Source organism: Lissotriton helveticus, chromosome 10, assembly GCF_964261635.1.
Source record: "Lissotriton helveticus chromosome 10, aLisHel1.1, whole genome shotgun sequence".
Classification (NCBI taxonomy): Eukaryota; Metazoa; Chordata; class Amphibia; order Caudata; family Salamandridae; genus Lissotriton; species Lissotriton helveticus.
Window position 1 is genome coordinate 547,772,160 of NC_136071.1, and position 25,719 is coordinate 547,797,878.

The 25,719-nt window shown below is 47.2% G+C and overlaps 1 protein-coding gene across 2 annotated transcripts in view; it reads left to right on the top strand.

The window, feature by feature from the left end:
* PARN (poly(A)-specific ribonuclease) overlaps nt 1-25,719 on the top strand; it is a 637,089-nt gene that overhangs the window by 88,045 nt on the left and 523,325 nt on the right. For both annotated transcript variants that reach the window (XM_078663093.1, XM_078663092.1), the window contains exon 7: nt 5,194-5,356. In XM_078663093.1, coding sequence (XP_078519219.1) covers nt 5,194-5,356 — 163 coding nt within the window. The remainder of the gene's footprint in view (nt 1-5,193; nt 5,357-25,719) is intronic.

Genomic DNA, 25,719 nt, shown 5'->3' on the forward strand with positions numbered 1-25,719 from the left:
ATAATATCATCTGGGCTCACATAAGTTACACTGTTACTCTTGGTTGAGCTAAGCAACAATCTACTGTGAAAGACAAACTCAAGCGGACGGTGGCCACTCTCTACTCTTGGCATACTATTTAGATCTACTGCTTACGGCCGAATATCAAATGATAAGATTATATAATCAATTTTGCTCTGGGACTTACTTCTATAAAAAGATGGGCCTTAGGTACGTCAGATGTCCATTGCATGCTCTCAGGCCATGCCCAACCATTAGTCTCATGATTTGGAGTGCTAACACAGTGCACAGAACTATCTTGGAACTGTACATTGTAGGGATCTTGTTAGCACTGTCTTCCTCTGCTAAAATATTTCCAAGCCCTGTAATAGGTTCATAGTTACAATTAAGATCACCACCTATTACTATGCTTATGTTTGTGTCTAATAAGTTTTTAGAATGGAATCCAAATGTTCTATAATTACAGACTCCTTGGAAACCGGTGAAGGTCTGTTATAGATTATTACATAGGTGCAGCACCCTTCTATCTTTAGTTACTATTTTTATTCCAAGTGTGTCTAGTGAGTCAATACATAATTGCGTGACTCTAATATCGAGAGTCACTTTTACCTATATAACTAGGCCACCAGAAGGCCTTCCTCTTGCAGATGGGACTGCGGCCACATGAAAAGTTTTATACCCTACCCTGTGTGGAATCTTCAATGCCCAGGTCTCCTGTAGCATACAAATATCACTTGTTTCAATGTAATCGTTCCACTCAGGGTCACGGTCATTCCTTCCAAGACCCGCTGTGTTCCATGAAATCTTTTTTAATTCTACCTGATCATTGGGGTTTGGGATTCTCATAGGCCCATCACTTGACATATGGTTTGTGTCAGTGACTCCCCTAGCCAGTACACTCTCGCAAATTCCACTTACTATTGGAATTAATGGTGTAATTTCGCTCACACCTCGCTCTTCCCCTACTTCCATTTCTTCACAATGATTACTAGTTGGTACCTTATTTCCCCCCCTAATTCCTTCTCTACAGATAGCATCTGGAAATCTTTTGCTATAGCCTCGGACGGTTGCAGTCAATCAACCGCCTCCAGAGATGTTAACTCTTGGAAGCTGTTGAAGGTCTCAAGAAATAGAAATTTCCCATGATTATGATTTCTTCCTATTTCAGCAGGTATATAAAAATCACCTAATGGTAGGGCATGGATATTAGTACTCTGTGTTAGTATCTCCTCATGTGCTCTCAACAAGCTACGTACTATGTGAGGGTGGTTAAAATTTATAACAATACGATGTCCTTGTATATCTTTTGGAGAATCCCCCACCCACCCTACCCACCATCAGGATTTCATTTGTTTTATTGGGGTTGAACTTTTTATACTTAAAGAGCCAATCAACTGCTTTATTCCTAAGATTGAACCAGGATTCATTTTGATCCCTTCGCAGGGCTGGAACACCAGCTAGAACCAGAACATAGGGGTATGTGGCAGGAGGTAGCTTCAGGACATCAGGGTTAGGAGTCAAGTCAGTCCCCTTCGGGCTGTATACTGCTGCCCTCTAGCCATCTCTTTCGGAGTGATTTGTTCTGTTATCGGGTCGAGTAACAGTCTTTCTCTGTAACTCACTGTCCCCTAGTTCCTCTGCTCTTTCCCCCGTCCCAGTTTTATTTACTAGCTCCATTCTAGATTGTGTCTGAATGTTTATCATCACTGGTTGCCATGCTTTCATTTTGGATAATCCTAAAATCTGCTAGTAGTCTGGCCCCATCTTCAATTAATCTATTTCCATCCCCAATCATGATACCTAATTGGGCTATGGTAAAGTTTAACTGGTCGATTTTGCTATCCATGACCTTCATTTTGCTGTCCATACATTCATTTATTTGGGTCTGTACAGAGTCTAAGGTTGTTTTAAAAATTTCTGCCACAATTTGTTCTACCGCTCGTACTGCTTCATTCTCTCTACCTAGGCTAAGAAAGTTATCGGCATCAGTTTGCACCTCAATTGTTATACACAAGACCTCCTCATATTCCGGTACATTGATAGCACCATTATTCAATCTCCCCATTCCCCCGGCTTTCCCTTTCTTTCCACCAATTCTTTTTCCCCTCTGGCAATTCTTACTTTTTTCTTTAGTCATTCCTGCTGTTTTTTGCACTCGTAATCTTGTTGATATCTCTGGGGTCACTGGTTCATTTACATTTAAAGACCCCATGGGTTCTATTGTAGGGTTATTCAAAACGTGTTGGGGGATTACGGTACAGCTATCCACATCTAAGTGTGGTGTATTTGTTGACAGGTGTATACCAGGTTGACTATAGGTTGGAAGTTTTGAGGGGTCAAGTGATAACCTTCTTTGTGCTAGTTCAATTTCGTGGCATAATACTGATTCAGCTCTTATTATAAAATCAAGTGTGCCTAAAGCACCCTTTCGTTTGCTCATGATTAGGTGGTTCCCCTATTTCAGTTAATAGCAAACAGTAATTGCCCTAATCAACAAAAATGCTGCAACATAACAAAATGCCTATTACTTCACCCTCCAGTACAAATTCCAATTCCAAGAATGATATGACCAGCTTGGTGACCCAATTTAGCTATTTGGCCGTTGAGCTCAGTAAGTATTCACCTCAATATTAAATATTGGGCCATATAACCTGCTACAGTCAAAGCGTGTTATCTGTGGTCCCGACAGAATTTTTAACAGGTTCCAATAGAGTCAAAGTCAAATTTAACTGCAAGAAGCAATCAGCCATAAAATGTCATTGCGACAGTGTAGTTTTGACAGTTTACAGCAAATAATTTAGTTTTACCGCTTATACCTTATTCTACTGAGAGCCAAGGGGGGTGGCCCAGCCCAGACTCCTTCGGCCTCTGACGGCCTAATACGGCCCACCCTTGTCCCAGGCTTCTCCCAGCGCCGCCAGCGCGCGTCCCAAGAATTGGGGCTCAGCGTTCCTTTTGAGTGCCTCCTGGCGCCTCTCAACGCGGTGGCGTCGTGTGTGCTGCGGAGGTTGCTGGGGAATATAGTCCGATGACTATTTGCGGTGGCGGCTCCCCCAAATTCCCCGGTGAACAGCAGCAGCAATTTGGCAAGTAAGGGTATGGCAATGTTTAATAAGGCCAAGTTCCAAAGAAATGTTTATCAGAACTCTAATGGTCAATAAGAAAATGATGACTATGGATGATCTGCAAAAAGGAAAACTGGAAACATTCACAGCGCTCAAGGATTCTTGTTCCACATCCTGTTATCCATTACAAGTTATGTTCGTCTTGGCAGTCCAAAAACTGCTAAAGACTTAAGTATACCATGCTGTAATAGTTTTTCCAGCAGGTTTAGCTGAGTTTGTTTCCCTCATGGGGTTAACGCAAGTCTTAATTGGATGACCTGTTGATCAGAGTAAACTCAAGAAATGCCTGACTGAACAGAATGGTCTTCAGTTTCTTTCAACTTTGAATGTCTAAATTTGGGGCTTGACTGTTCTAGTGGCTTTCCCGCTGAACACTACTTGTTGAGAGAAGCCAATCACATCCTCTTATCGACTGCTGATAATACGGTTTTTGCATTGTTGACCTAGACAACATCCAGTTTAACTCTTGGCAACAGATGTGCATTTGGTTTGCAAAGATATGGTGCAATCTTCACTTTACCCACATGGCTTAAACATTATTTCCTGAGTTTGACAGTATGCTTACAGTAACCTTAGTTTACATGCTGCTGATGGTAAAAATATGTAAGGATCACATGATTATTTGAACCTGGTATGTCCTAAATCGAGCTCTACCCATCTAGGATGTATTGCTCTACTATATTCTTGCATAGCTTCAGAAAATCGAATAAGCAAATGATGCTTTCTTTGCCATTAGTTTTCTTTTTCACTGCAAGAATGTGGTCCCTCCACAGGTATTTTTGTTCCCAAATCTGTGATAGTGTTTGAGCCAGGACTTAATGCACCCTTGGCATTTTTCTAGGCACATGTCATTTGGAAAGAGTGTGCTTGTGACACTTCAGGATATCCTTGAAATGACCGAGTTGCTCAACATTTTCTTGTATTTGGTTGTCAAAAGTAGATCATTAAAGAATTTGCCATTTGGTTAAGCCACTTGATTGGCTATTTCTTGTGGGAGGTTGTTAAATGGTATGTTTAGCCACACAGATTAATCCAGCTTCTCTACAATAGGCCAAGGCCAATAGAAATGGGGTCTCTAGTACTTGTCTTTTGTAGGTCAAGAATTGCAGTGAGTTAACTCTGGGCCCGTTCAGCCACTGACCGCTCTTGATGTCAAAGATTTTTTTTTTTGCAAAATGGTTTGTGGGATTAATGGTGAACCCAGACATGCCAGCTTAAAAGGCCCACTCAGTAAACATCTTGAGGTGTTTTGCAGAATTTTCAGATGATGGACCTATTTTTATAAAGGTTTGAGGTTTATTTACATTTGGTAGCCAATGATGCAGGGTTACATGCAAATAAGTCTATTCTTTAGGCTGCTGCAGTCTTACCAAAATGTTCATATTTGAACAAAGATACCAAAGAATGTGTTAAATTGTATGTGTATATTTGTACAGTCTTGATGAATTTGATAGAAAAAAACGCACTGGCTGGGCTGATCGAGTCATTTTGAAATAAAGTTTATGATTTGGAGAAGGCTGTCCTTGTTATCAGTTGGACATAATGTAAGGAGGATTGCTCCACAGTGAAGTGTATTGTAGAATATGGGCAAATAGATAAAAAAAATGGAACACTCATGGTGGGCTTCCTCCCCTTACTTGGTGTTTTGTTGAAGGCATTTGTGAATGACTGTTTACATGTGTTGGCTCATTAAAGGTAGGCCTATTGTCCTTGACAGTGTTTGTCCTCCTAATGTAGGGATTTATTGTTTCAGTTTTGATTTCTGTTCACATGCCCCATTATTTCCCGTTTTACAAAACATTTCTGAAATATGCTTCATTTTGTGGCTGCCTAATGTGGCAGTTTATCTGAGTGGGGCAGAGAATCAATGTAGTTATTCATTCCACTGAGCTATGACTCAATATTCAAAATGTATTGATTAGGTTTCTATCTGTCCACCAGAAGGACTTTGGTACCCTCTCAGAGTATGAAGCATCTCATAAATGAAGTTGTAAATTAATATTTTTACAATTGGGAATTCCACAAAAGTCTGAAATGTGCTTCAAAATTTCCATGTTTATCATTTTAGGAATCCCATATTTAAATCAGGAAGAGGAAAGACAGCTACGAGAGCAGTACGAGATGCGGTCCCAGTCAAATGGTGCAAGCTCCATGTCCTACATCTCTCCCAACTCCCAAAAGACGCCAGTGAATGTACCAGAAGATCAGAAGCAGTTTATTGAGACAGTGATGTAAGTGGAAATCGCCATTGACACTTCACTTCCTTCTCCAGTTCCATATGGTTTCTATAGTCTGGGATATCTTGTTAATTCTCATCATATTGTTTCTGCTTAGCTTTCTTAAAGTCAGTTTCTGTAACTACGAAAGTGATTGTATATGTGAAATATACAAATGTATTATTAGTTATGTAACCATTCTTCTCTGGCACTTTAGGCGAAATTGAGTCTGTTCCTTGAGCAATACACGTAGGCCATATGACTAGTATGTGGGAGACATCCTGTTATGGTAGGGGTGATGAAAGTCAATTCCATCAAAGTCTTGGGTATGCTCTTAGACCTGACACACTTGGTTGGTAGAACCCCCCCCTGGCCCCCCCCCCCACCCTTTTGCCTTCACAGCTCCTGTTCTGCTGGATTTGTTTTTGATGGCTTTAGGGCTTTATGCACTTCCCCACTAAGTGCTTGTGCAGTTGACCTTTGTGTATTCCTCCCAGACAGTGAGACAAAGGGGGTACTAGATGTGGGCAGGATGGGACATCCTGCCAGATGGTTGGGGCAGAGCTGTTCCCTGTCCCACTAAGATTTCAAAGGTCTGCATCCAGCACATACACAAAGGACTTTGACACCACTCTTTGTCACTCTAGACTACTGGGAGCCCTGACAGGGGAAGGGAAAAACTTCCCAACACCAGAGGTGGGAGTAATAAAGAGAGTAACCCCCTACTTTAAAGGCAGACACCAGGTATAAATATTGGACCTCTTAAACCATTCATTAGGTCACTTCTGGGTAAGTGAAGGACTGCCGTGCTGCAGAAGGGACTGCCTTACTGCCTGATGAAGGAAGCCTGGACCTGTTCTTTAATTCCAGAGTCACCAAAGTGTCTCCATGGGCTACCTGGCTGGCCTCCTTTTCTCAGCTACAAGGTCACTAGCTCCTGATGCCTTCTCGCAACTTCCCAGCTGATCTGCTGCAAATAGACTTGCCTGAGCCCTGCTGGCCTCTGCTGAAGCGAGCCCCTGGTTTCTAAGAGTTGCTCCCCAGGGCCTGAACCCTTGGCTGGCATCTGAGTGCTTTCTTAAACTGAGACATGCTGACATTTTGGGCTCCTTATGCAGAGACACCTTTATGCATTGACTACCAACGTGAAGCTCCGGTGAGCCAGGCTCTTCAAACTACAGTGACTGCCAGTGCTGACCGACCAAGCGAGATCCGCACTTTGCACTACTGCAGTGACAGCCCATGGTGACTGCCAACCCAGAGCTCCAGCACAGCCACCTGCGACACCTGATTTGCTTTTCACTCTGTCTACAGCGCCAGCCATCCCCGATGCTCTGTGTGCTCCTTGTGGCCTCAGCCAGTGTGAATTGGACTCTTCGCGTCAGACTTTGAGACAGTAACTTCAGTGGGATTAACCTGGTCCCATTATCCGGCCTGGCATCAATAATTGTTGGCCTGAACTTGTGACTTTCCCCTGACCTTGCACGACTAGGTGGCCTCGAGTGACGCGTTGTGCTTTTAGGCACTATACTTATCCGAAACTTTGAAATTTCATATTTCTGGTTCTACTGATTGGATGTTTGTTATTTTATTTATTAAAATGTACTCTTATTTTTCTAAATTGGTGTGAGATTTTTCTTGCGTCGTTTTCTCCTTGTTACTGTTAAGTGTGCTGCGTGAATAATTTACACTTTGACTCTTGTTAAGCCTGACTGCTTTTGATAAGCACAAGTAAATTTACCCTACAGGTTAATTTGTGATTCACCCTGACCGAAATTGTAGTTGTTGCTTGCAAAGTGTCTTCACCTCCTACCTGAATATGAAAAAATTCCTGGTACTCATGACTGAAAGTTTCAATTCTATTAAGGACGTAGAGGGGAGAATTATGCTCTTTTTTCCATGCTCAGCAAATTCAACTTTAACAAAAAACTACAGGCTCTGTTGCTGTTATAGTCCATAGGGCATTCTCAGTCCTCCAAACAGTGATGTTCATGGTCCACGAGGGCGTGCTTTTGCCAGTACCCTTCCTCTTTCTTGACTGCGACCATTCTGACACCAAAGATCTTCAGTCTCCAAACAGCATGAAGCATACAATGCACCAAAGCTTAAATCAACAGTATTCAGTGAACCGAAGAACATTAATGTGGAATCCCAAGGACAATACTTATCCCATACGTCGAGGAGACAACCGTAACCATGCTTGGGTAATTATACAACCTCTGCAAATGTGGGTGGGTACAGGTCTCTTTGAGCCTAGGGTGGGAATAATCCTCGCCTCTGCGTCATTAATAGAATTGAAACTTTCCGTCATGATTACTAGGACATTTTTCATTCTATGTCAGGACCGAAGGCAAGGCTTATGCTCCTTCAAAGCTTATCTACCACCAACGACGCCATGTTCACGATTGGTTTAAAATAGAATCTTTTAAACATAGTCTGAAGACCAGTCCGAAGCATTTAGAATATCTTCTAATCTGGCGCCCAAAGAAAAAGCCTTGGCGGCCATAGCTCTTCGAACAGAGTGTGCCCCAAACTGCAAGACATTAATGCCCGCCTCTTGCATCACCCATCTGACCTAACAAGCTATTGTTGGTGAATTCGCTTTGAATGGTTTTCTTAAGTAAATCAGAAGCTGGAGCTCACCCGGCGGGCGAGTTTCCTCCGTCATGCTCTCGTACTCCTTGAGGCATCTGACGCACAGCTTTGGGGAATGGTCGAAAGCTGTATAGGACACTATTCTAGAATCAGATTTAGTTCTCCGTGTTATGTGAAACGGAACCCTTCTGGGCAAAAACACGACCAGTATTGTCCAGAGCTCTGACATCTGAAACACGTCGACAAGACACCAAACATAAAAGCATAGCCAATTTGGCAGAAAGCTCCTTGCGGGAACGGTGTCTATTAGCCTGCCAAGATTGAAGCAAGTGCAATCCTTTATTTATGTCTCACAAAGAGGAGTATCTGGGCTTTGGGGGAAGTGAAAGACGTATACCTGCATCAATTTGCAGACCAGAGAGTATGCCCCTAACGGGGCTCCTTCCACCGGGAGGTGCCCGGCTGAGATCGCTGACCTATAGGAGTTGACAGTGCGATAAGCCAGGCCTTGTGCTGCCAGCGAGGCCAAGAAACTCATGAGTCACCACTTCGCACCCCATGGGATCGTGATCGCCAAAACACACCAACGGACCAATCTGGTCCAGGTAGACTTATACCTTTTGTTAGTGCTGTCAGCCCAAGCTGCTCCCAGTAATGCTTGAGCCTCCGCCGATAGGCCAGAGAGTCTCCAAAGATGCCTGAAATCCGCAATGTCATCAAGGGCATCCAACCTTGCTGGACTAGAGGGTGTGGATCGCCCTGAGGGTCTTTAAGGGAAAAAAAGGATCTTGGGGTAGAAGGATTGGAGAATCCCAAGAAAGTTTCAGAAGAACTGGAAACCACACTTGAGACCTCCAATATGGGGTGACCACCTCCATGGACCAATCCTGGAGTAAAGCATCCGTCGCTGATGCAAGGGGATCTGGTTTCCTGAAGAAACGTGGGAGCTGGTGGTCCATCAGTGACGCAAAGAGGTCCACTGAAAATGGACCCCACTGATTGCGGAGACGTTGAAAGGTTGGGGATGTAACTGCCAGAGGGTCATGTCCTACCAGCTCCTGGAGCACCAATCCGCTATTACATTGACCTCCCCTGGGAGGTACTCTGCCGTCACGGAGACATTATGTGACAAGCAAAAGTCCAAAGATCCTTGGCCAAATCCGCCAACGCTTGGTTGGGACTTCGTCCCCCCCGAGATGGTTAATGTACCTGACAGCCGATACGTTGTCCATCTTCAGGAGCACACTGCAGGACGCCTTGTCCTTCGTCAAACACTGGCTTGCGAAGGACCCTCACAAAAACAAAAAGTCCCTACTCTCTATATAGATTAATTTGGATCATGGGTATTAAACAGTGCTGTGACTTAAGTCCGAATCAAGAATACATAGGAGCATAAAATATATAGTTACAAGAGTCAGTACCACACGGAAATCAAGCTGAATGGGACATATCACATTTTATTCCATAAAAATGCACTAGCAAAGTTAAAAACAATTCATCTTAAAATAAATTTTACAATCGAATATATCACGAGAAAACAAAGTCAACGCTGCGTTTCGGTGAGATCAAATCAAAAATAACTTTATTCGGTTTTCGTTGTTTACAAAACCATAAAAGTACAGTTTAAAAGGATTTTTCTTTTTACATCTCATAAAAAAGATTCCGTAAGTTAAAAGCAACTATATGATAAACTTTAGATTAAAAAACCTCTTGTGATTTATGGAATAGGCTAGTTTAAAGACAACATTATTTCGTATTTACATAGATATACTTAAAATCCTAGGCAGGAGGGTAGTACTCTATTCCAAATTTAATCTATGACGAACAATAAACTTTAAGAATTTAATTATGATCTTTGTTAACCATTCCTCCTCCAAAAACTGTAAAGATAGCAATGCGGGACGGCATCTCCTATTTCCCATGTGTTTTAATACCGGAATAAGCCAGGACTTTCTAGGCTCACTATAGAACTTACAGAATAGAATTGTGTGAATGGTAGCCTGGGTAGAGAGAGAGTCACATGGATAAGGTGGTAAGGCTGTTGACCAGTCGTTTCTTTTTGGAAAGGTGACCAGTCGATGAAAAAAATGTAATCTAAACCGAGTCAACAGAAATCTCTCATAACTAGTGGTATTAAAAGTTAAATAGGGTTGAATAGAAAATGTGGTCTGTATAGCCAAACTGTGCACAGTTGATGATTTGCTGGTCTCTTTGTCCAATCGCAATTCGTCTAAGTGCGTTAAGCACCGTGCCTGGAATGCTTTCCTGGATATCTCAAGGATTAAGGTGGGTGAATGGAAATATTTTCCCAAGCCTAGATCGTACAAAAAGGCTTTAATGTAACGTAACCACCCAATCTTATTAGCATTTTCCAGGGAAATACAATCCATAATAAACCCTTGGGAAAAAGTGGTTGTCTGATGTCCATATACGATGCCACAGGAGGAGTGGTTGTATTTTGAAGATATCGTCCAGATAAGAGCGGCCCAGTTCCAAGTGGCATGAGTACGTCGCAGTACCCCGAGGAACTGCAAGAAGATACCTCAAAAACCTGTTTTCAACCATTTGTAGGGCATCTATATTTTCATAGCCACACACGCCTGCCCCATATGTCGCTACAGTTAAACATTTGGCCTTGCATATCGCTACTAATTCAACAGGGGGCCTTCTTCCCAACCTTCGTGCAAAATTTACCAGAGCAGAGGTAGCTCTCATGAAGAGAGGTTTTCTGGACTCGATTGCCGGTTTCCAAGTAATTTTATGGTCGATAGTAATCCCTAAGCATGGGTATTTTTCAGCACACTCAAGCTTTTCATTTTTCAGAAAGATACCCTTTGTTCTTTTCTTACTGGATCCCGAGGACATAACAAAGGTCTTTTTGATGTTGATGTTTAAGTCCAGATTTGCGTATCTGTCAAGGGCCCGTTGCAATTCAACAGAGGTGCGGGCCAATATCATAGCGTCCTCGGCGTAGAGTAGGGCCTGAATTGGGCTATTTATTATCGGGAGGTCCTGGCACCCTTTGACCATGTCCCGCTCCAGGCCGTTAGTATAGAGTGTGAAGTGAAAGGGCACCAGGACGCAGCCCTGTCTCACCCCTCTCTCCACGCCGGACGACGCAGTTAACTCTCCATTTACCCCATACCACACTCTGGCTGTAGCGTTTGAGTATAGTTCACGCAAAAAATTTACGAGCCTCAGCTCTACCCCATTTCTAATAGAACTGACCAAAGTTTTGCGTGACTAACACAATCGAAGGCGTCCGACAAGTCGACATACACCATATGGAGGGTCCAGCCTTTTGCACTAACATACTTGCCTAACAGGGTCAGATTAAGAGCTTGTTCGGTAGTCCCTAGCCCCTCTCGAAACCCAAACTGTAGGTCAGATAAAATCCCGGTATCGTCTGCCCACTGCTGGAGGCGTTCAAGGATGACTCGGCCCGCCACTTTACCTAGGGAATCCAGCATTGAGATTGGTCTGTAACAGGATGTTAGTTGACGGTCCCCTTTTTAGGTTTCGCTTAAGTGAAAGCTGCGCACTGCGCAGCTTTTTCACGCAGGTGAAAACCTAATGAGAATAATATGTGTCTTTGGAATACGCCCTCTGTTCCATTGGCTAGCTCCATAAATGGAGGCTAGCCATTGGAACAGAGATCTGTCCGTCATGGCCGGACCAGATTCGTGGGCGTTCCGGCGATTTTTACTCATCCCGCCCCTTTAAGAACGTCATTGCGGCGGTGGGCGGGTTTACTTTTTTTTTTCCAATGTTTGTTTTTGTCATTTCGGCGAAGATGGCGGCCGTGCAGTAGCTTGTTTAAGATGCTGCAAAGTGTGTCCCGACCTTGCAGCGGCTGTGCCAGGGAGCAGGCCACCGTCTGTGCCAGGGTAACCCGATCCTTTCCCCGATGTCCCAAAGGTTCTGCGGCGGCGAGTTCACGAAGCTCTGAAAGCGGAGCATTTATTATGAATGCCCTCCCTCACCCCACTAGACATAACAGTCGCTTAATTAACTTTTGGGAAATCACACATTTCATAACATCACCTCCCTCCCTTTAAACCACCACAAGCAGCCAAACGCACATCTCCCAGGTAGCAGTGCCTTCTGCAATGTTAGGTTTGCTGGTGCTTTGCACAAGTCAGTTGGCATTATTTACGCGGCCAGATGTTGTCCCAGCGGTTGGTGACTCCGATGCGTTCGTTATCTCTCTCCTTTCTTTTTGGGAGACCGCGCTCGTTTCGAGTACACAAGCTAGCGTGTAAACTCACCAAGCGGAAACAAAACTCTTTTTGAAACCGGATACTTTAATTTGTAATGTGTCTCCTAACTGCACGTACCTCACTGGTCAGATCCCGCCACCCCGCGCAGACTCTTACAAGGGGCTCGAGAATAATGTGATCTGTGGTCAAGATGGCGAATAACATCTGGAGAGTAAAACGGTACAGTATTTGGGGCCTAGGCTCGTTGACGTGGAAGCACACCTTATTCGGCAGTTATTGTTCTATGTCTATCTTTTTTGAGCGTTTTGCCAACTCTATTATCCAGTGGAGAGTGGCCATGGTACGTTAATGCTTTGCGGCCAATCAAAACACAGAGTTCACTCCAGGTTACGTCTTGATCTTGGGCAGCATGGCAAGTGCATTGCTGCGAGGTGCTGCGCACCCCCATTTAAATCTGAATATGTACCATACCTGAGTGAATCCAGGTGAGGAGCTGGCATTGGTGCAGCAGGTGCAGTGGCACCGGGCCCATCGAACCCTTGCAATTGCTGTATTATACTTTACTCGCTCAAAAGTCCGTTTCCCGAAGCCAGAGATCGATATATATGTTTGTGTGTGTGTGTATATATATATATATATATATATAGTTTGTGTGTGTGTGTGTATATATTTATATATATATATAGTGTGTGTGTGTGTGTGTATATATACGCATGTATATAAATGTGTGTATATATGTGCATGTGCATATAATATATATGTGTTGTGTGTGTGTATATATATATATATATATATATATATATATATATATATATATATATATATATATATATATATATATATATATATATATATATATTAATCACCAAAAAGAACTTGGTGTCCGCACTCGCGCAGTGTATAGATTAGGGTTTATTAGTGCAGAGACTTACAAACAGCCCCCTTCACCTACGCGTTTCGACCGCAGGTCTTGATCAGTGTTGCCACTAGTCCATCGACTATTTTTAATTTATATACCTTCCCACCCACCAGCATATAATGATGCATTCTGGGGGAGGTAGTTTCAAATATCAATTGGAAACAATATCGTATGTACAATCTTAATTTTGTAACATTTTAAGCTTCTATTAGTCACTTTGTTTAGTCACATATTGGTTATACAGTATATTATATTTTGAAGTCTTCGTAATACGGTTAAAGTATAAGAAAATTCCTATCTCACCCTAGTATGGGTTTCAACCGATAAGCAATAAACATAAATTCCTTTAAGTAAACATTTATGCTATAAATATTGCAATTAATACAGTATAAGCTAAGTGCCATATGCGACTTCAAAAATAATCTGACCAATTTTTTGTTAATTGTCTGTTCGTAATGGGCTAAGTGCCCATGAAAATTATAAGTAAGTGAAAACAAAGTCCTGGGGGTCATGGTTTTTACATCAGTCTTTTTACTTTTCTTTCTCCATTTTCTTCATTCTGTTTGCTCCTATGTTAATTACAGTTCCCTCAATTTAATAGTTCACAGGTGGACATACATCTCTTCGTCCATATTCAATCCTCTAGGCATTTTTGTTTGCAATCTTATGATTAGGCGTGCCTCCAGTCTCTTTAATTGCAGTTTTCTGTTGCCCCCTCTTTCATTTGGAAGTACTGCCGCTATTCCACTGTATCGTATGTCTTTCCAAGTTTTTCCTTTATGTTGTGACATATGCTTGGCTATTGCATAGGACATGTCTCCATTTTGAATTGATCTAATATGTTCCAGGATTCTTTTATGCAATGGACAAGTAGTCATTCCAATGTAATTCTTACCACAAGCACATGTTAAGATATAAACCACATGCGTGGTCTTACATGTGATGGTTTCTTCTATGTTGAATGTTTTTCCCTGAGGATCTTTCAAAGATTTGATTGATTCACCTATAGTGCAGGCTTTACATTGGAAACATTTCTTGAATCCTTTCTGTCTTGATGTGAGCCAATCATTTTTCTTTTTCATCTCAAAATGGCTTCTCACTAATTTATCTTGTAGTGAGGGTGGTTTCCTAAATGTCACAAGAGGGTGATTGCCTAATTGTTCTCCAATATCAGGATCTTTCTGAATTATGTTCCAATATTTATTGAGTATATTCCTTACTTTTTGACTTTCTTTACTGTACGTGATAATCATCCTGATCGGTTCAGATTTTAGAGATGTTACATTTGATTCCCTTTTATTGATCAATGTTTGTGTTCTACTTAAGTCTCTTGCCTTAAGTTCACCTTTTTTGACATCATTATATTTATATCCTCTTCGGAGGAATATCTTGGTAGTTTCTTTGTTCTTCTGGTTCATCTCTTTTGTATTAGAACAGTTTCTTTTCATACGGATGAATTCACCGTAGGGAATGCTCCTTTTTAGGTTAGTGGGATGGAAGCTTTCACCGTGTAGAATACTATTCGTTGCAGTACTCTTACGATGAACTGTAGTTTCTAATTGTCCATTTTCCACATAGACCTTAGTGTCTAGAAATACAATTTCTTTGTTGCTGAATGCTGATGTAAATCTCAGCCCCATTTCATTGTTATTTAGTACTTCTAGATACTCAGTGAATTCTGCATCGGTTCCGTTCCAAATGAGGAACAAGTCGTCGATGAAACGCAGCGAAATTGTAATTTTTGAAGTATGGTGATCATTTTCTTCCCTCCAAGCTACTGTTCTCTCCCACCAACCCATTGCTAGGTTGGCGTAGCTCGGTGAAAATGCAACTCCCATGGCGGTTCCGCATCGTTGGACATAGTATGTTTTGTTAAAAAGGAAAACGTTGTTAAGACATAGTTCTGTCATTTCCTTAATCATCCGCCAGTGTTGTAGTTCTTCCAAAGGTTTTTGTTTCAGGAAGAATTCCATAGCTGTTAGGCCCATATTGTGTGTTATCGAAGTATACAAAGATACTACATCAATGGTTGCAAGTTTGTAACCATCAACCCATGCGATGTTCATCACATTCCGTAAAAAGTCTCCTGTGTTCTTTATATATGATGTTAAGGTGGGGACAATTGGTGCCAGAAAGTGGTCTACATAGATGGAAAGATTCTCATATAATGAGCCACAGCTTGCTATAATGGGCCTGCCCGGAGGTTTCTTTAAGGTTTTATGCACTTAAGGCAGAAAGTACATTGTGGGCATGACAGGATCTTCAGTAGTTAGAAATTGTACTTCCTGATTTGTTAATAGTCCTTGATTTTCCCATTTAGTTAACTTAGCGTTTAATTCCGAAATCAGTTCATTGATTGGATTTTTCTTAAGTTTTTCATAGTTTATAGTTTCACTAAGTTGGCGTGTGGCTTCCTGTATATAGTCTAATTTGTCCATTACGACTATATTCCCACCTTTGTCGGCGGGTTTGATTTCAAGTGAGTCATTTTCCATTAAAGATTGTAGCGCTTTTCGTTCTGCAACAGACATGTTTTCTTTTTTGCCTTTATGTGCATTTTTTTTCATTTTCTCAAGGTCTGCATTTACTAATTCGAAGAACGTGTCAATTTTATTGCCTGGATAAAGCGTTGGACAAAATCTGGATTGCTTCTTAAATTTTGTTTTTTGATGTTGATCAATAGTTTGTCCCATATTTTGTAACATTTGACTGTCCGATATGTTTGAATCCTCTATCTCATTTGCCAGTTCAAATGCAGTGCGCATGGCTGGAATCTCAGCAATAGTAAGTGTTAAGTGTTCTTCTGAAAACAAGCTGATGACCTACTTTATTGTTCGTGATAAATGTTGTATGCGAGCTTAATTATTTCGCACATGGATCCATTGGCTAGCTCCATAAATGGAGGCTAGCCATTGGAACAGAGATTTGTCCGTCATGGCCGGACCAGATTCGTGGGCGTTCCGGCGATTTTTACTCATCCTGCCCCTTTAAGAACGTCATTGCGGCGGTGGGCGGGTTTACTTTTTTTATTTTTCAATGTTTGTTTTCGTCATTTCGGCGAAGATGGCGGCCAGGCAGCTTGTTTAAGATGCTGCAAAGTGTGTCCCGACCTTGCAGCGACTGTGCCAGGGAGCAGGCCACCATCTGTGACAGGGTAACCCGATCCTTTCGCCGATGTCCCAAAGGATCTGCGGCGGCGAGTTCACGAAGCTCCGAAAGCGGAGCATTTATTCAATCCGCACGGTGGCTCGCCTTACCTATACTGCAGCACACATTGGCCCGCTGGAGGACGGGCACGGGAGCGCTGAGCCGCGACGGGCCTGAGGCAAGATCAGTGGAGGCCATTGGTATCGCAGCCTGAGCGTTAATTGCGGCAGAAGGTGCCCAGCGAGCCACACCATCTCGGCCGAACGAGCTATTAACGGGCGGGGGAACAGGAATACGGCGCAGGCCCACCCGTCATCATATGTATGTGCATTTTAACAGTGCCGTTACTGTTTCCACACAATCTCTATTCCTTGCTCCGCTACTGTCTCCGTCATTCACGCTCCCTCTTCCCTGGGTCATTCGTCATACTGCACTGCTGCATGTTTCCCTATCCGCATTCATGCCCATGTACTGTCTCTTTGCCATTTTCCAGATCGCACCCTACAGCCACGTGCCTTTTCTACGTGCCATTCGTTATACTGTACATGCATAATTATGTTTGTGCACACAGGAGTTTCCCCCTACCAGCGACTTTGTACGAGTGGACGTACCCAGTGAGTGCCCATGCCCTACGGCTCCGCATTATCTCCACAGTTGATAGGCGCCCATGAGCTCTTCAGCGCGCCATCTGCTATCACCTTTACTAATTCTAGTGCACATTTGTACATGTGTTCACACACAACCTTTCCCTAATAAGCACCTTTGTTTTAGTTTGTGTGCACCCCATTCTGCCTAGTCCTCTCTACACCGCATCTTAACCATTGAAATTTCACTACACTGTGTTTTTCGACTATACACATTCTTAGTAAAACAGTGATTTGTTGCCTTCTGTTACTTTTGACCCTAGAATTTGGGTTTGTTACCACTTACCAATACCGAGTACCAGTGATGTTATAGACTTCTCTGGCATGTTTTGGTCTTCTCTTAGGAATGTACGGGGGGGGGCGGGGTCTCGGTGTGGCTGTGTGTGCGTGCGGCTCTGTGTGTGTGTGGGGGTGCAAATGCAATAGGTCTCGTATTTGCGAAAGATTAAGCTATTGACATTATAAATGACAATGCCATTTATTTATCTATTTTCGAAACCAACACACAAATAAACAATTTGTCATTTACAATGCCAATAGCTCTAACTTTGTCAAAGGCGAAACCGTTGCATTGTAAATGCTTGTTTGAAGATGGGTATTAAAATCGACTTTGACCATGATTCCAAGAGCCCTACAGTAAATGATGCCTGCAGGACCCTTGTTAGGATCGGAGTCCACAGGTCGGGGTTTGATTTAAAAAAGTCAATTGGGACCCCGTCCGGGCCTGGGGCCTTCCCATTTTTACTGTTCTTTAATGCCAGATCTACTTTGTTGTGGGCTATATCTGAAAGAGACACGTTAGTATTAGATTCCTTACCTTAGAATATCCCCAGGCGTCAGACTGGATCCGGAAGTTTGCGTAGCAGTACCCTTGCGCGTCGGTAGGCGTCGTCTGCGGCTCCGCGTCCGTCGTCGGCGTCGTGGGCGCCGTGATGACGTCGTCGGAGTACTTAGACGCCGCCTCCGCGTGCTGACGTCAGTTCTTCTTTTTTCTGCGCCAGCAAGCGCAGATCTGGAAAAAGCAGTAACCCTAGTCACTTTTTGACTAACTTTTTGATAAATTTTGGATAATTTCCCGAAGTCTTTCGACTCCGATTGGTGCCGTAGGGATGCCCGGATTTAAGCACTGCGAGGATTGCGACCGCCTGATGTCAGTCACGGATCCTCACCACCTGTGCCTAACTTGTTTGGGCGTCGACCACGACGACAAGGCCTGCTCCAACTGCCGGGCCCTCTCTTCGAAAGCCAGGCGGGAGCGGTCCCGCAGGCGACTCGAACTCCGGCAGTCGGTCCCGCGCCGCGAGAGGTCTCGGTCCCACGGGAGGTCGAGGGACAGGTCATGGGCTGGGAGCCATTACAGCTCCGAGAGTAGGCCGCACTCCTCCGGGTCAAAGTCGTCGTCGGGTAAGAAGCACAAGAAGTCCAAGAGGCGTCATCGCTCTGAGGACTCCCCCCGACGCTCGCGCGATGTGGCCGGGGGTTCGGGTGACACCGCCCACGCGGCTCCGTCGGAGTCGCGGGCGCTGCGTTCAGCTCCACACCCTCCGGTCCCTGGGCTAAACGCGACACCGGAGGAGATCGAGCGCTTCCTCATGGCCATGAGGAAACTCTCTCCGACGGGCTCCGCGGCACCTTCGGGCCCAGCTGACCCGTCTGGGACCCCTAGCGGGTCGGGGGTTTCTGCCCCGACGCCGTCGGGTGCTTCGTCCCCGATGCTGCCGGCGCCTTCGGGCCCGGCGCCGCAGGTACCCGCTCTCCCGGCGGCGCCGGCGCCTTCGGGCCTGGCGCCGCGAGGTCCAGTTGCTTCGGTGCCGCCGGCGCCTTCGGGCCCGGCGCCGCGGGACGCCGCTAGACCTTCTTCGGGGTCTGGATCGTCGCCGGTGGACCTTACGACCTCCCCGGCGTCGGACCATCAGGTGTCGCCTCCGGCGCCGTCCTCGGGCGGCGCCGTCCCCGGTGCCTCCTTCGTTCCTGTTCCGGCGTCAGGACGGCCCCGATGGGCGCCGCTCCAGACGTCGTTTGGAGAGTTTCACTTCTATGAACAGGCCCCATTGGTTGAGAACCCTGGGTTTCAGGAGATGGGTGATGAAGAGGACTGGGAGGGGTCTGAGGACCCTCTGACCAGAGAGTGTCAGTCTCATGAGGACTGGGCAGGTGACCTTGGGGAGGCCAGTGGCCTGGACACCTCTCCAGATACTGGTTTTGTCTCCCCTCCTACCGTGGCTACGGAGGAGGGGGCAACCTGCAGTGTGGTGTTGATGAGGGCTGCCAAGACCTTGGGCCTTGAGCTCCCCGTCGCGGCTGTGAGGACTAACCTCCTCATTGAGGTCCTTAAACCGCAGTCAAGCTCGGCCGAGCCTCTGCTGCCCTTTAATGAGGCCTTGACCGACGTTCTTCTGGGCACTTGGTCCAAGCCCGCTACGGGTTCACCCGTAGATAGGAAAGTGGCCAGACGCCACCGCCCCGCCCCGGGCGACCCATGTTTCCTGTCCACCCACCCTACCCCTGAGAGCCTGGTCATCCAGGCCTCCAATTCCCAGACCGCGTTCCCATCGGCACCGCCGGACAGGGAATCCAAGAGGTACGAGCAGTACGGCAAAAAGATCTTCTCGTCCCTTAGTCTGGGACTGCGGTCTTCCAACACCGCATGCCTCTTGGGCCGTTACACCCACTCTCTGTGGGATACGGTCGCGGCAGTGCTGCCAGAGTGTCTGTTGGAGGTACGGGCCAAACTCGGCCAAGCCCTTGTGGAGGGTCGGGACGCAGCCAAATATTCAATACGGTGTGGGCTGGATACCACCGACTCACTGGGTAGAGCGATGGCAACGACGGTGGCGGTCCGATGCCACGCCTGGTTGAGGTCCGCCAACTTTTCGGCCGATGTCCAGAACACATTGATGGACATGCCGTTCGATGGCAGTCGCCTCTTTGGCGACAAGGCAGACCATGCGCTTTAAGGGCTACGGCCAAGTCCTTGGGCCTCTCGGCCCCGCGCCAGCAATCGGCTGCCTTTCATTCCTTTCGTGGCCACGGAAGGGGTGTACCCACACGTGCCGCCAGCCACGCTCCGCAGGGTAATACCCAACGCGGTGGCGGCCGTGGGAACCGCCGTCCTGGCGGTCGGGGACAACGGCGAGGTCAGTCCACACCTTCCCCCGCAGCATCCGCCTCTAAACCCTCCTAGTCCATGCTTTCAGGCCCATGTGACACCAGTGGGGGGCAGGGTTCGCCATCACCACCACCACTGGCGCTCCGTCACTTCGGACAGGTGGGTGCTGCAGATCGTCCGAAGGGGCTACTCCCTCCCCTTCGAGGCGACTCCTCCAGCCATGCCACCGCAGAACCACTGTGTATCGGGGGATCATTTGCGACTTCTGCAGGAGGTAGTTACGGCCCTCTTGGCCAAGGGGGCCATCGAGCGCGTTCCTGGGCCAGAAGTAGGGTGTGGTTGCTACTCCCACTACTTTCTGGTACCCAAGAAGGGCAAAGGGGGCCTGCACCCTATCTTGGACCTAAGGAATGTCAACGGCTTCCTCCGGAAGGAGAAGTTCAAGATGCTGACCCTGGCTCAGATCCTAGCTGCCCTGGACCCAGGAGACTGGATGGTAGCGTTGGACTTGCAGGACGCTTATTTCCACATCCCCGTCCTGCCGGCCCACCGGCGCTACCTGCGGTTCACGGTTGGCCACGAGCACTTTCAGTATACCGTGCTCCCCCTGGCCTTACCAGCGCCCCACGGGTGTTCACAAAGGTGATCGCGGTGGTCGCAGCTCATCTGCGCAGGTTAGGGGTTTCAGTCTTCCCCTACCTCGACGACTGGTTGTTGAAGGCGGGCTCGCCCCGAACAGTCGTCAGCCACCTCCAGACGACGGCAGACCTCCTGCACCAGCTGGGGTTCTCCATCAACGTGCCGAAGTCACACCTTTGCCCCTCTCAGAAGCTCCTCTTCATCGGAGCGGTTCTCGACTCGGCGCGGTTTCGGGTTTATCCACCTGAGCAGCGGGTCCGGGATATTCAGGCTCGGATTCCCATCTTTCAGCCGTTATCCCGGGTCTCGGTCAGGTTGATGCTGCGGCTTCTGGGGCTGATGGCCTCCTGCATCCTACTGGTGCATCACGCCAGGTGGCGGATGCGGGCTCTGCAGTGGGACCTGAAGTTTCAGTGGGCCCAGCATCAGGGCAACCTGTCCGACCACGTCCTGATCTCGGAGGGCACTGCGAGACAGCTGCAGTGGTGGCTCACGGACCGCGATTGGGTCAGCGGCAGATCCCTCTCCCTTCCCCACCTGGAGCACGTAGTTGTGACGGATGCGTCCCTCCAGGGCTGGGGAGGCCACATGGGAGAGGCGGAGATCAGAGGCCGCTGGTCTCCGGCGGAGGCCCGGCTCCACATCAACCTGTTGGAGTTGCAGGCGATTCGTCTAGGACTGAAGGCATTCCTTTCTCTGTCCGGGGGAGTGTGGTGCAGGTGTTCACGGACAACACCACCGCCATGTGGTACTGCAACAAACAGGGCGGGGTGGGGTCGTGGACCCTTTGCCAGGAGGCTCTGCGCCTCTGGCAATGGCTGGAACGCCAGGGTGTGACCCTGGTGGCTCAACACCTGGCAGGTTCGCTGAACGCCAGGGCGGACGAGCTCAGCCGTCGGTGCATGATGGATCACGAATAGCGTCTGAACTCTGACGTGGCGCAAGGCCTCTTTCAGCGATGGGGAGAGCCTTGGTTAGATCTGTTGGCCACCGAAGAGAATGCGCAATGTCATCAGTTCTGCGCGTTGGAATTTCCAAGGCGGCACTCGCTCGGAGACGCTTTTCGTCGCGAGTGGAGTTGCGGTCTACTGTACGCCTTTCCGCCTATACCAGTTCTGCTCAGAGTGCTGAAGAAGATCAAGCGCGACCGGGCTCAAGTCATCCTTGTGGCTCCGGACTGGGCTCGAAGGTACTGGTATCCAGAGCTACTCAGTATGTCAGTCGATCCCCCGGTTCGTCTGCCTCTTCAGGAGGACCTTCTGTCGCAGCAGCAGGGGACGGTCCTCCACCCGAACGTGTCCAGTCTCCACCTCCATGCTTGGAGATTGAGCGGCGACAGTTGAGGCCATTTGACTTGCCTCCTGAAGTCTGTAACGTCATTCTGGCAGCCAGGCGTCCCTCCACAAAGTCGGTATACGCCTGCAGGTGGAACAGATTTGTGGCATGGTGCACAGCAAAGGCTGTGGATCCCCTTGCTGCCCCTCTTTCTGAGGTTCTTCTCTTCCTTCTTTCTCTTGCCCGGCAGGGCTCTGCTCTGGGCACTATCAAGGGCTACCTTTCTGCCCTTTCAGCCTTTCTGAGGCTGCCTGATCAACCTTCTTTGTTCAAGTCCCCTATTGTAAATAGATTTCTTAAGGGCATCACACACACGTTCCCTCCTGTTCCGTTTGTGATGCCTCAGTGGGACTTGAACCTGGTTCTTACCTTTCTGATGTGCGCTCCCTTTGAGCCACTTCACAACTGTCCTCTTCGCCTTCTGACCTTGAATACTGCTTTCCTGGTTGCCATCACCTCTGCCAGGAGAGTGAGTGAGCTCCAGGCCCTTTCTTGTACTCCACCTTTCCTTTCTGTCCATCCGGACAAAGTGGTGTTGCGTACTAAGCCATCTTTCCTGCCCAAAGTTGTCACGGCCTTCCACATCGGGCAGTCTATCACCATGCCAACCTTCTTCCCACACCACATCCCTCTAAAGAGGAAGAGTGGCTCTACCGTCTGGACCCAAAACGTGCGCTCTCGTTTTACTTGGATCGCACACGCCAGTTCCGGGTGGATGACCAACTCTTTGTTGGTTACGTGGGCGCGAAGAAGGGGAAAGCGGTGCACAAGAGGACCATCTCACGGTGGATCATCTTGTGTATCCAGGCATGTTACTCCTTGGTTAGGAAGGAGCCCCCGGTTGGATTGCGGGCTCATTCCACCCGAGCCACGGCGACTACCACTGCCCTGGGCAGGGGAGTGCCCTTACAAGACATCTGTCAGGCAGCTACGTGGGCATCGCTGCACACGTTTGCAAGACACTACTGCCTGGACAGCCAAGTCCGGAGGGATGGCTTCTTTGGCCGTTCCAATATCTAGGGGTAGGGTTACCCCCTTTCAGGGCCCTAGTTTCAATGCACCAGTGTTGGTTTTTAGCATGGCTCTGCGTTTCTGGCGCGGAAAAGCTGTGCCTAAGAACTGACGTCAGCACGCGGAGGCGGCGTCTAAGTACTCCGACGTCATCACGGCGACGACGACGGACGCAGAGCCGCAGACGACGCCTACCGACGCGCAAGGGTACTGCTACGCAAAAATTTCCGGATCCAGTCTGACGCCTGGGGATATTCTAAGGTAAGGAATCTAATACTAACTAATGTCTCTTACAGATATATCGTTACACAAGTAGTAACTTGTGCGTCAAGGACTATAGGTTATACAGTAGACTGTTGCTCAGGGGGAGTTTTTACTTGTCTGTACTCTTTATCGTTTCTCTTCGCAAATTTCTTGCTAAAATGCTCCACCCAAGCCCTTTCATCTATGGCCACATCAATTTTGGGAGAGTCTCATCGGAAAGGAAGGGAGATTTAATAATGGCCCAAAAAGCAGAGATTTTTTTTGGGTACAGCTTTTATGGAGTTGGTCCCAGAGATCCTGTTTCAGTTCTGCCTTTCTATCTTTTATGGCGAGGTTGTACTCCCTTCTGAGGGTTGCAATTTCTTGGGCGTCCCTTTCTGTTTTTTGTAAAGCATATTTCAATTTAGAATGAGTAGTTGTGCATCTTTTATTAAATCAGCCTTTCTTATTGGGTCTGATGTTTTTCAATTTAATAAAAAGTGCTTCTTTTATTGTTTTTGTGACCACCATGAAATTGATCAATACTTCCTCGTCAGATGCTGCTCCCGTGGGTCTCCTGCTTCCTAACCCTTGCTTGTTTAGTGTAGCCCCAGCGATTCTACAGGCCCTAGGCCTGCTTTCTAGCTCTCACGTGGTACTTATACCACTTTCTTTCTTTCCATGTCCATGCATGTCCTGTAGACCTATAATAGGCAATTATTCACTGTAAACCATCGGCATTGTCAGATAGACGATAAATAATTGTCAATTGGCGAATACGGGCTACATCATTGTCTCCCTCCTCAATTGCAGTGCCTACAGGCCACACCTATATCGCCTCACCTCGGAGAACTAGGGCTATCCACATGCCCCCCAACCGAAGGATGGGACAGCTTTAACCATGCATGAGCGCTCCCCTCATACGGAAAATACTAAGGTATATTAACAGCACCGTAGCACTTAACCCCTTGTGACCACCGCCCAAAACCAATACCTCTCTCCTCCCCCTCCCCCCCCATCCCATCCCCTTCCTCCCAAATTTGACCCCCCTTTCCCTTCGTTGCAGCACTCCCTGACTCAGACAACCCAGTCCTGATGACGATCCGAACTCACTGGGATCGAAACGCTGTCGACCTAACTGCGTATTAATTGGCGTACTCTATTCCTGTGGCTCAACAACAAATCTGAAAAATCCTATGTATTGTGATACCACGTTGTCACCTACCCTAGAGCCACTCACTGTAAATAACTTGCACTTTGTCACAGTGCGCCGTCTTTGCTGTTCACTCATTTCACTTGCGCCGCCACCTTCACCATATTCACTCTCAAGCACCAAGTGTTCTTTGGTTGTCTTAAATTCATTTTATATAGTGCTGCCTTTAACTGTATTTTCTTTGACCATGACTTTTGTGATAACATAAAGATGATTAACTATCTTTTTTGAATCAATGTGGTTTCTCCTTCGCTCCCTTGCTAGTAATGCTGTTTGCATGCGCAATTAATTGTCCATACATCCTTACCAATCAGGACACTGTTTCTTTATGCACACTAGAACTAGTGGACATCATATGCCAGGCTAACTTCTCACAGGGGGCAGAAAAGGAAATGGGGCGGGTGTATTGACGGGGGAACCATAAAACTCTATCTGAAACCCCTGGACCATCTGCAAAACCCATGCATCCACTGTAATGCCTGCCCAGGCTGGGAGGAACAAAGCCAACCGCCCCCCTGCCCCCCTGCCCCCCTCCACCTTAGCTGCGCCGAGTGAATAACACTCACCGTTCGATTTGTTGTTGCTGCTGCACTTTTATCCTCCGCAGCCTTTGAAGCTTTGCCCTCTTGTCTCGTAAAAGTTGTTGAAACGTGGGTTAGCCTGATACTGCCCGCGCTCGGAGCCTTGCCCCTTTACTTGGGGGCAGGCCCGGACTGGCCGTTGCGGGCACCGGGCAATCCCCCGGTGCGCCGCAAGGGTGGGGGCCGTTTTCTGGACCCTGGGGGCCGTTTTTGTTACAGGGCCGTTGTTGCAGCATAGCTGTAAAATCGGCCCTGTAAACCAGATCGGCCGAAAACCGGCCCCTGCAAAGAGCTCGGGCGCACCCCCAGGGGGCCGGCCGAGCACTTTGCCAGGGCCGGTTTTGGTTCTCAGTCCGGCCCTGAGGGAAGAGAAGCGGCCGGTCGAGTGGCCCCTGGGAAAACACGGGGGAGGGAGAGGCTTAGAGTGGGGGGTTTTCATGGCTCGTTGGCTGCCAAGATCTAGAGGAACCTGCTTCCTTATCAGACTTCTCTGGGGAGTCCCCATCCTGAGGCTGAGGTGAATCTGGGCGGGGAGGATCCGTATCGGAGTGGGAAGGCCCTGTGGGAATTCCAGTGGGAAAGACTTGGCCAGGCAAGCCTGCTTAAGATGCGCGAACGTGTCCTTATCCGCCCCCTCCTCACACTTCTTCTTGGGGGGGTGGGGAACCCTCACCCGCATCCTCCTGAGGGACCTTACCCGGGGCAGGGACAGAACCAGACTG